At 36.9% G+C, this 12,089-nt stretch overlaps 1 protein-coding gene across 3 annotated transcripts in view; it reads right to left on the reverse strand.

Moving 5' to 3' along the window:
• Positions 1–288: 288 nt before the first annotated feature.
• LOC132115957 (uncharacterized) overlaps positions 289–12,089 on the reverse strand; it is a 17,580-nt gene continuing 5,779 nt past the window's right edge. For 2 of the 3 annotated variants that reach the window (XM_059524400.1, XM_059524399.1), the window contains exons 2-11: positions 9,543–9,962; positions 7,540–8,622; positions 6,579–6,755; positions 5,427–5,717; positions 4,907–4,992; positions 4,324–4,430; positions 3,621–3,764; positions 2,244–2,375; positions 848–1,117; positions 289–761 (exon numbers count right to left, since the gene is read on the reverse strand). In XM_059524400.1, the coding sequence (XP_059380383.1) occupies positions 537–761; positions 848–1,117; positions 2,244–2,375; positions 3,621–3,764; positions 4,324–4,430; positions 4,907–4,992; positions 5,427–5,717; positions 6,579–6,755; positions 7,540–8,622; positions 9,543–9,694 (2,667 nt within the window). In that variant the 5' untranslated portion in view covers positions 9,695–9,962 and the 3' untranslated portion in view covers positions 289–536. Of the gene's footprint in view, positions 762–843; positions 1,118–2,243; positions 2,376–3,620; positions 3,765–4,323; positions 4,431–4,906; positions 4,993–5,426; positions 5,718–6,578; positions 6,756–7,539; positions 8,623–9,542; positions 9,963–12,089 lie in introns of all 3 variants that reach the window. The other variant, XM_059524401.1, reaches the window with a different exon arrangement.

The following is a 12,089-nucleotide window of genomic DNA, read 5'->3' on the forward strand; positions in this document are numbered from 1 at the left end:
GGGCCGAAATGTCTGACAGAATTTGTTTAAAAAAAGCTTCAATCGGTGCTCATGGATATTTTCTAAATTTTCTTTAATATTTTGAAAAAAAAAAAAATTTTGAATAAATTAACTTATAGTAAGTAGACCATTATCTAATTTCCCATACTATAGCCTACCCACAATACATTCTTTTGAATTAAAATTCTCTAAAATTAATAAAAACTCTTTAGTTTTTTTTTTTGTTTTTTTTTTTTACATTGACAATGTAAATCAACGCAATTTCCAACAGTGCGTAATACAAAAAATAACAGTGTTAAAGTAAAAAGGCAGTTAAGGGTTTTTTCCCTTTTCTGAACCAGTGTTTAATCACAGTATTTCCTGACCGGCTGATGTTAGTTCTGTGATTCATTTAGGGGAAAAACCTGAGCACTTCTGCCTGCAATTTGATCTCGGTAAATTGCTGTAAATTTCCTTCACTGGATGACCAACAAATTATCAAAAAACAAACATCATGCCACTTTGTAGATCAGATTTGTTCTCCGAGGTCTCTGTTGTTAAGTCATTGTGATATCATTGATATCTTCTCTGTGCTGGTGTTGAACGCTCCTCCTGACAGGGACGTTGTAATGGCGATCGTCCTCTGTGACGATACACACGCAGGGCCACTCCTGCTTGTGGTCGTCTGGGTAATGTGTCACAAATTCCTCTGTGTCAGTCATGTACAGACGGAAGGCTTGAATGGTGTGCTTTAAGGCATAGCCCAGTAGAAACATCTCTACCTACAACAAAGCAAACATACATTTAAATTGTATTTTAAAGCCAAAGCCTTCAAGAGCTGTAAGTCTGCCAGTGTCATCATACTTGCCTGTTCTACCCCTCCATTGAAACCGATCTGGCTCAGGTGATTGGTCAGGAGGGTTTGGGGGTTTTCTGAAGTGTCGCGGGCAAAAAGAAGCCAGCAGAACACAGGCACTTCTTGATCTGCAGTCATGCTGTGATGAAGCTCAACAGCTTTGGCCAGCATTAGAAACTTTAGTGCTTCCAGAAGACCATACTCCTCTTCTCCACCTTGAAAAACACGCTCACACAAATCGTGCTTCTCCTCGGAGCTCTCACAGGCTGCTGCAGCCTGCCACTGAATAAAAAACAAATAAAGATACAAATGTATTAAAACTGAAATTTTCATGATATTTTATCTAATTACACTGAAAAGAACCTGAATTTTACTTAAAGGTAAAGAACAATTTACACTAAATGCTGTGATTGACCAATAAGAATATGCAGTAATACAGTATATATTGCTAATCATTTTCATTTATTTACTATTAAATTAATATTTTATATTATTGCCTGCCCAATGCAACCAAAGTGATTTGAAAACAAAGTGATTTCTGACATCTGCATGTATTACTAAATCAATAATGAATCATGAATCAATTTGTCTTGACTTTAAATAAATTAAAAATGAGCAGGGCAATGGGCCAAATTGATGGCGCGGCCAGATGATGACTTGATTTTGGTCAACGAAAGGTTCTGTTTCAATCATGAAATGCATTTTATGAACAAAATATTAATTTTTTATTAAAAGTAATATGTGATTGCATGCAGTAATCTTTTTTTTCACATGCAATTAGGGTAAAAACTTTAAAGGTTACAATTTCCAAATGTTAACTTACAATGGTGAGAAAAATAAAGTCAGAATTGCAAGATAAAAAGTTTAAATTACATTAGATTTTTTCTATTCCATGATAGAAATTAATTTCTATAATTAATTATTCTTAATTCTATAATTAAGACTATAGTCTTCTATAATTAATTGTAATGTTTTCAAAATCAAAAGCATTTAATATAGTATTTTTTTTTTGCTACTACATTAATTGATTAATCGCATCCAAAATAAAAGTTTTGTGCTCATAAAATATCTGTACTATATTTATTATGTATGTATAAATACACACACATGCATGCATATATTTAAGAATTTTTTGTATATTTTAAATATATAATATAAATTATATTAATATAAATACAGTACATACATGTAAATACTACAAAATATATAATGTATGTGTGACTCTTTATATATACATAATAATTATACACCGTACACACCCATATATAAAACAATTTTTTTTTTTGGATGTGATTAATCATGATTAACCGTTGCCCAGCACTTACTGTTTCTTCTAATTAATTTAACTTTCTTATCTAATCTAAAAATTAGATAAATGTAATGCACAGCAGAAAAAAGGGAGATTCACCTTCTTCTTAAAGAGATCCAAATAAGATTTTATTCTCTCCACAGAACTTTCCTTTTCACTTCCCAACATGCATTGTGGAGGAAACACCCATCCACCAATCAAATGGTCCTCAGCTTCAATCTTCTCTGGTAACTGTGACAATAACCAGCAGCTGTTAATCTGAGCTAGAAAACATCACATACATTAGCTATTCGCTACATTTACACCAAATAATGGCTCAATCAGAACAAAAAAACAGTTTGTGTAAACACCTCAACTGATCCGAATTAATTGAAAGGAGTGGTGTAGGAGTAATCTGATCCACTGGCAAAAATCAAGAATATAAATGTCTGAAACTTTTTAAACTCAAAAAGATAAGAAAAAATTACAATACCTGTGCCATGATGTATACGTCTACATGTGTTTTACGTCATACAGATGTGTTTGTTTATGTTTCAAGTCGTGGGAACTGGTCAAGTGGATGAAACTGCTGAAAAGCTCTTTTTTTTATTTTTTTTTATTCTCATGTTTGCTTTGGTGACTATCACATTGTCTTCAATATTTCCACACTATGCATACAAAGATGTTTTGTATGAAATACAAGTAATGCAGCTGTAAACGAATATGTGAAGCTGATTGCTATGGTTACAGTTCATATAACCAGAACTTTAAAGGAACAGTACACCCAAAAATAAAAATTTGGTCATTTACTCACCCTCTTGTCGTTCCTAAAACCTGTATACTGTTTTTTTTTTCTTATGTTGAAAACAAAAGAAGATATTTTATAGAATTCTGAAGAACAAAACAGTTGTTGGTCCCCATGACTTTCATAGTAGGGAATGAAATACTATGGAAGTCAATGGGCACCATCAACTGTTTGATTATCAACATTCTTCAAAATATCTTCTCTTGTTCAACATAAGCAAGAAACTCATACCGCTTTGGAATGATATGAGGGTGAGTAAATCATGACAAAATTTTCATTTTTGGGTGAACTATCCCTTTAAAATTAGGAAAATTGCATGTAACACACCAAGTGTCAGCTTATAGACTTTAGTCTGGGTAGAGGCCAAATGTAATCTGACACAAATGTACAATCTGTACTCTTTCTTCATGTTACCTGCACCCAGATCTACCCGTTTATTTGTCAGCTAAAATCTACCGAATGACGCACTTCAACAATTGAGAACTCCAGGGTTTTTGTTGATGTACAGCAGCACTACAGATCATGCTTTTGTATTCCTGTAGGACTGAGCCCAGATCATTATTATGGGTGTTGAAGTCTTCTTACATTTTTGGCAAATGGGATCACCACAGCCCTTTTCCTCTGCCATGTAGCACTGATTTAAAAAAAGAAAAAAATATATGCTTTTAATAAGCGTACAGAGGTGTCCTCACCAGTAGAAAGCCTTCATCCTGCAGCCAGTCGGGAATATTTGTGCTGTTTGCCAGCACCTGATACAGTGTAGCTCGTAGAGCACAGTAGTTATCGCCTCTGACCCTCCTCAGTCCGCTAAAGCTATGGGACATCTCACTGTAGCCCTGAGACAAACACACCGAAGCAGGTCAGACTTCTTAAAGCAGCACAGGTCAATTAAAATATTTTAAGGAGATACTCCACCCAAAAAAAAAGAAAAATTTGTCATTAATCACTTACCCCCATATTGTTCCAGACACGTAAAAGATTTGTTCATCTTCAAAACACATTTTAAGATATTTTGGATGAAAACTCGGGAGTCTTGTGATGTCCCATAGACTGCCAAGTAAATTACACTGTCAAGGTCCAGAAAAGTAGGAAAAGCATCGTCAGAATAGTCCATCTGAATGTGGTTCAGCCATATTCTCATTGCTTCATAACGTTATGGTTGAACCACTAATGGCTACTTTTGTGGACCTTGACAGTGTAATTTACTTGGCAGTCAATGGGACAGTCACAAGACTCCCCTGTTTTTATCCAAAATATCTTAAAAGGCGAACAAAGCTTTTACGGGTTTGGAACAACATTGGGGGTAAGTGATTAATGACAAAACTTTCATTTTGGGGTGGAGTATCCCTTTAAATACGGTTAAGGAAAAAAATATGACAAAGTTAGTTAGGTCACCTTTCTGATGCGAGCACTTTTGGCAGTGTTTCCCATCCATTCTCTCTCACTGTAGGCCAGTATGTCCACGGCTGGTGCTAAGCTACATCTGGTCTCTACACCAGGAACTACACAAGAAGAAGAAAACAAATCATGACAAATACCCAGAGATGTTAATCTGGATGCAAAAAAAAAAAAAAAAAAAAAAAAAAAACTTTGGACCAGTATCTTTTACATTTTCTCAACAATTAGATTTGTCTGTGTGGAATTAAACATGTAAGTATCTGTCTTAGATCTGCTTGTCCTATATCCTCCTGACAGACCATCACATGAAAAATTAAGGTGAAGTACACTGTATTTAGCATTTAAGGTAAATAAGATGGCATCAGACAAATGATTCACTCAAGCAAAGTTAGTAGCAAGAAGCTCCTGCCAGTTCCTCTCTGCTCTCCTTCTTTTCACTGTAAGTCAAATGAGCCTCTCACCTTTTGTTTGTAATGGCTCTTGGAACCTCTGCCCCAGTCTTTGAGTACATTTACATTTTTGGGTAAACTAACCCTTCAACTATTAGACAGTGTGACATAAATGAACAAATCATTAATACTTGTGAGCTCCAGCAGTGGTTTGGATGGCTTGTTATTGCTGGCTCCCTTTTCAATCTCCTCAGCTCCCAGATATAGGTCTGCACTCCTACGGCATAAAGAGGAACTATCATTCATGTGATGTTGAAGAATGAGGAGTAATCATAAAGAGTCCAGCTAAAACTGTTATATTAAAGCACAACATCCCAGATTATAATGACTCATCATGCAGGGCAAGTATGACTGGATCTAAAGAGGCTTTGTCATGATTCTTTAGCTCTTTTACGTCAGTTGTTCACATATTGTGTGTGAAAATCCCTTGTTTACAACTATAAATCAGATTTTCTGAATGCTGATCTATTGCATTATTGTAAATATAGTACTAGATGGACTTGCAAGACTATACTCACAATACTACGTAAGCTCATCTCTTCATTTATTTGTCTAATTAATAATTTATTCTGATGTCCAAATGCTTTCTGACCATCTGCCTTCCAAACTAAAAGTATTGCTGGGAAAACAGCATGGACGAGTGACACATACTCATCTAGTGTCTCATGTACTTCCTCCACACTTTCTTCTGTATCCTCCTGTATCAGCTTCATCTCTACTGCACTGCAGCTAAAAAGGATCTCTGATTTTGGGGTGGCGGAAGTGTCTTCTTTTCCTTCGTTTTCCTTGGCGACACTTGTTTCCTCTTCGTTTTTCTCCTGTTCGTCTTCTGTTTGTTGAGGTCCAGTTTCTGCATCTTTTACAACTTCCTCCATTAATGTAGTCTTGCTCAACACAGGAACCTCATCTTTGTCCTCAGTGTCTTCTAGAACAACTGAATCGCTGTAAATGATAAATGATACAGTGGTTATTGTGCAATTCTGATGAGGAGGACAATTTGGAGTCATGTTTTATAATTATTTAAAAATTGTTTGTTAATATTTTTTTTATAACCACAAACTATATTCAGACCAAACATATTGCAAATACCAATGCCTAAAGTAATTTGTGATCTGTAAGATTTTTTTATGTTTCTGAAAGTCACCGACTTCTTTTATTCTCACCAAGTATGCATTCATTTAATCCTAAATACAGTGCAAACAGTAAGTGAAAAAATACTACTATTAAAAAATATTAATATATTCTAAAATGTGTCTGTGTATGTATTTATAGTGCTTAAAAGCTTTGAGCAAAAAACAGGAACTATTCTAAATGTGGCCATTTGATAGTCTTTAACTATGCCAAAGGTCACTATAATCTACGATCATAAAAATGTTCCCAAAATAAGGTTGAAAGGAATGCTGTTCAGATAGCAATTTTCTTGAAGAATTGCTTGAAGAACTTCTGAATGAACACTGTTTAGACCACTGCTGATACACCATGTAGCCTAATCACACAATAAACATTATCTAAATATCATTAAACAAAATGGTGCTTAAATTAAAAGTTGATGATTTAAGAACAAAAACCTTTCAGAACAAAAAGCTTACTGCAACTGATGTTTACATTGTTGCTACATTGCACTACATTGTTTGCCTGGGCGTGATACAAACTTCCCTTTTTGACAATTTATCTATTTCTATTTGGCAGGTGTGATTACGGTCTTAGTGTGTTGACACTGCAAACTAATTATGAACTCTAACTTTTACACTGAGGGTTCTGCGCCACCTAATGGTATAACAATGACTATCAGGAAGTACTAACCTGGTTGGTTCAGTGAGTCTAGTTTTCTCAATGGGGCTTGAGGGCACTGAGGCACATGTGGAGTCTAGACCATTCTGAACGAGTTCTGTAGTCTCACACTCTTGCTCTGCAACCTTTTCACTCTCCTCTAGATCTTTCACAGAATCCATAACATCCGGTTTGTCTACATCAATAGTGCTGTAAAAGAATAGACATAAGCTAGCCACTATGGTCTTTAACATAATATATATATATATATATATATATATATATATATATATATATATATTGTATATAATAATAATAATAATTTTGTTACTTTATATAAACCTAAATGTCAAATACCATGAAGTATAAACAACTAAACTTATTTTAATTCAAGTAGTTGCCAAAACATCATGTCTCATTTTATTAGTTTTATTTAAACACTAAAATACCTTAAACTAAAATAATGGATTATTTAATGGATTTAAAATAAAAAAATAAAAAATCTGCAAAAAACTATATTATCTCAATGATATCAAAATAGAGACATTAACATATGCCATATGGACTAGGGGTCGACAATCTGACCAAAATGATTATGTATGAGCAATCTTATTTCAAAATGACAATATATACTGCAAAATAGTTATTTTTGCTGGAAATAAGGTTCTTTGTTAACATGCCAAATTTTTTAGATTTTTTTTTAAAGTTAATTCTCCATATCAATTTAAATGCTGCATAAAACTAACCTAACTACTGTAGGAAAATCTTCTCAAGCTTACTGAAGAAAAGTAAACAGTCAAAAATAAAATACTAAATAAGTGAAACTAATTATTAATTATTTCAATTTTACATCTTTTTGCACATGAATGGTTTATAATCACTTGGAATATGAAACCGGCTTTAAAATTGCATTGCATAGAATTTTCCAATTTTATTTAATTTTAATTTCATTTGCATTAAATGTAGACTTTTTTTATTATTATTAACTCATTACCTGCCAGTTTGTGTAGAGGGTTTAGATGGCAGTTGCTCTTTACTCTCAGATTCCAAGGTTTCTTCATTTGATTCCTGGACAATGTCTTCTGTTTGAAGCAGCTTTTCCACCACCATGTCATCTTTTATTTCATTCTCATCTTTCAGACTCCCAGGGTCCTTCACAAGACCATTTTCTATGACAGGAGAGAGTCCACTGGAAATATCCACATTTGGAGATGAAGCTTCCTGTGAATGTTCCTGAGGTTGAGAAACTTCAGATGTCACTTGCTTCTGTTCTGCCATCTCAGAATGAATATCCTCTAAAAGGTTGTCCTCTACTTCAGCTGTTTGCTCAACGATGGGTTCCTCAGCGGTCTCTTCAGCTACGCTTTCCTCATTAACATCCGACTCATTAGACTTACCTAAAACACATGAGTCAGGTTCTTTGCAGCTGTTGTCCATCAGTGAAATATCCCCAGTGTCACTGAGACCAGCCTCTTCATGTATCGCTTCATTGGTGTCACTCAGAGTTAGTTCCTCAGTTTGGATCATTTCCTTCTCATCTACAATCACCTCCACATGTGTTTCTGGCTCTGGTTGGGTGGAGTTCTCAGATTCTACCTGAGCAAGCACAGTATCTTCTTTAAGAGGTGCTTCCTTAACAAGTGTCTCTACTGCAGCTGCTACTGTTGAATCTGAACTTGTTGCGGTTGCACCTGCATCATCTGTCAGTGCAGCTGTGATGTCTACCTCTTCAACTGACCTGTGCGGAGCCTCTGTCTCCCCTTTCAATGAGGAAACGTTCTCTGCAGGTGCTTTGACTGTATCTTGAATTGCTTCTGAGACTTCAGCTTCAATGTTTTGGATTTCTTCAGTGATTTCAGTCTCTGTTTTTGGTGGTTCTTTAGCTAAGATTATAGCTTCTGTTGCAGCTATTTCAGGAGAAACATTGCGATTACCTTCAGCAGCAGAAGAGCGTTCAGTGTTTAATAGTAATATTGTTGTCGAGTAAGAGCTCTCTGGATTAAGAATTTCAGCGCTGGCCTTTGGCTGATTGGCTATAACTGATTCACCCAGCTGTGGTTTTGTTTTATCTTCATGCCTGTCGAGAGATTTAAAATGCAGTTAAGTCAAATGCGGATGTTATGGAAAGAATATGAAAAACAGGATTTACTAATTTGATGTATAGCACTCAAAGTTATCAATGCAAAGCTCTCTCCAGCCAATCTATGGAAACTAAGGTGAACAAAGAAGTCGCAAATGTAAATAATTCAGAATTTGTCATGGTACCAATGTCAGTATTATGAGGACATAACCATATGACTTGGCCCATCCAGATAAACAGCAATGCTAACTAGACCAAGTATGTTTAGTTTATACAATCAAAACACACGTCAATTACATATCGATGTATCAATGCTAAAGTACAAAAGCACCCTGTTTAACTCAAGGTGTCAAAGTGGCATTACATAATCTTTATAAGTGGGCTGCAATCAAATGCATGATCTGGGATGCAATTAAAAATAAACCATCCACTTGTTCATGAAGCTGAGGTTCTTCTAAAGACTGTTTAAACATGTTTAAACCGGATACATCAAAGCAAAAAAATGTCCTTTTCCAGTTGTCCTGTTGTTAGCAGACTAAAGCGTGGGGAGTGTTGACAGCATCAGTGATTATATTAGGTTTTATTTGCTTTTGACAACATTCTGCTTGTGTTCAGTGTAGACAGGTAAATTCCATAGCATGGAAGCTTGGTTAAAAAAAGTTTTTTTTATATACTGGAGAGGATGTAGTACTCTATGAAACATAACAGATAAAGTCACAACATTTCAATTTCGAAACAGTTGTGACTTCCACTGTCACTCACAAACAACTAATGATTCAACATAAAAAAAAAAATCAAGTCTCCCACTACGTTTGGTCTTCTTTCATTCAGAGAAAAGCCAGAATGGGGGAAAAAAAAAAACAATCACAACTTCTGTTTCATGCTACATTAGTAAAAAGGTCAATCATTAACTTTACCTTTGCTCTCCGTCTGAAGTTGGACTAGTGCAGACTTCCGTTCCTGCCTTAGTTGATGTCTTTGATTCAGAGCTGTGCAATAAACCTTTAGTCTCATCCTCTGCATGGTCACATGTATTTTTTCGTCCACAACAATCCCAAAAGTTTCCCATGTTGGCCCAGGTTGCTGTGATAGATTTCAGTAAATCCACTTCTCTGGGTTTAAGTTCAAACCAAAGGATTTGTATTTATTTAAAGCAAGCTGCTTCCACTTCCAGAGGGCTAGCCATATACAAATATTATTTCTCCAGACAAGATTCTACATGCCTCGTACCAATACATTTGAGCAGTGTCTGTAAATAACGTGTATCTGTAAGAATAGTCCAGCTACAGGAGCTGACCATTAACTGCACTTCTGAGTATCTGGTCATCTGCTCAAACCTGCAGATTAAAAACAAACACAAATTCCCATGTGAGTATTGAATGCCATTTCTTCACCTGAAGACAAATCTGAAGTAAATCAAAAGATTGCAAAACTTTGAAAGCTTCTTACGAATTAAATTTTACAGTATTAACAATAACTTTAATATATATGGAGAGTGTTTTTTTTGAACTGGTGTTTTTAAACAAATCCTTCTCATTCTCTTTCATGCATTGAATCCTTTTTCATTTGTGGAATTCAATTCCTTGTGACATGTTTAACTGTTTTATAAGTCAACAATTATGAACTGTTTTATGGTCTTCAATAACTGCATACAGCACTAGCATTCATGGATTAGAACTCTTTAAAGCATCTATTGGAAAAATTATTTCAAAACCAAGGCAACTGAAAAAGTTGGCGAGCACTTTTGCACTCTGAAAGACTTTATGTAATGTCCCATTTGAGTAGTTCACCATTTTTAATGGTTTCCAATAACATATTTGATATTATTGAGGCTCCCTCAGTGAATTTGCTCACTTGCACTCACTTCCAAAACATCAGTACTCATCTTGCTGGATCTGTCTGCTGATTTTGACACAGTTAACCTCCAGATCCTCCTTTCAACCTCAGTTCCCTGAGATACGGGAACGAGTACTGCACTGCTAGCCGTAACCACGCTGTTTCTGCCCACAATTGGCCTGAATAGGGGCATGATGTGCCACTATAGCCACCACATAGACTCTAAGAGTGGATGGGGAGCGTCCCTTATCCAGCAGCTCTTGCAGGAATGACAACACCTCTGACAAATCAGAAGTAGGAGGGTCTTTCTTGTGGTTTAGACACCAAGCGGAAAAAATAGACCAATAGATAAGGGCATCTTGTAGACAGGGATCTAGCCTCCAAAATTATGTTTAAGACTCGCTCGAAGGCTCCAGTTGAGTGTAGGGCTCATAGATTGGCCCAAGGGGGCCATATTCACCCGTTTGCTTGAGAGAGGAGATCCCGTCTCAACGGAATGGGGCAAGGGGCCACTACCAACAGCTGAGTCAGCTCTGAGAGCCATAGCAGGTTCATCCAGAGAGGGGCCACTAGGAGAACCTTGTATTTTTGTCCCCTGATTCACCTAATTACCGGTGGGATCAGAACAATCAGGGGAAATGCATAAAGAAGGAGGTTGGGCCAATGCATCTTTGGTCTTTGAGTAATAAATTGGGCAGTGAGAGTTGTCTTCTGAGGTGAAGAGATTTACATCGGCCTTGCCGAATATCTCCCAGATCCTTTGAATCATTTGCGAAAGGAGCGTCCACTCCTCTGAGGGAACACTGCTCCTTGATAACATGTCCGCTCCTTGATTTAATTTGCCTGGTATATGCGTTGCTCTCGGCAAGCACAGGTTGAGTTGAGCCCATTCCAGTTGATGTGGAAACCTTTTTCCACCTTCGAACAGTGGCTGAAAGTCGGTATGCCATCACACAGCGTTCCCCATCCTGTGTTGGAGACATTTATAGCGACAACTGTCCTTCTGCAAACTATTCCCATGGCCATGCCCTGTTCCATCCAGCTTGAGCTCTTCCAGGGGACCACGGCTGTTATACAGGCCTGATTCACCCTGATATGCAGGCATCCATGACGCCACGCATGGGATGGAACCTGTGGCATACAAAGCAGACCCAACTGTAGCACTGGCAATGCCGCAGCCATGAGGCCAAGCATTCCTCTGAAACGTTTTGAGAGGGCGAGAGGTACCAATCTAGAAGGAGAGCACAAGACTCCCTATGGCTAGAACCCGTGCTGGCGGGACTTCAGGTCTCATTTGGAAAATTATTCCCAGGAACGATATTCTTTTGTTAGGGAACAACACACTCTTGGCAAAATTGACCCTGAGTACAAGGCGCTCTAGGTGGCTGAGGAGGAGGGTCCTGTGTGATACTAGTTCTTTTTTCGGCTGGGCCAGAATGAGCCAGTCATCGAGGTAGTTGAGATTGCAGATTCCCATCTGTCTCAGAGGTGAAAGAGCAGTGTCTATGCACTTTGTAAAAGTGTGGGGGCAGGGACAGCCTGAAGGGAAGGACCATGTATTGATAAGCCACTCCCTCTAAAGCGAATCTCAAGAATCTGGATGTAAAATTATGCATCCTTCAGGTCCA

This window comes from Carassius carassius, chromosome 35 (genome assembly GCF_963082965.1).
Source record: "Carassius carassius chromosome 35, fCarCar2.1, whole genome shotgun sequence".
Lineage (NCBI taxonomy): Eukaryota > Metazoa > Chordata > Actinopteri > Cypriniformes > Cyprinidae > Carassius > Carassius carassius.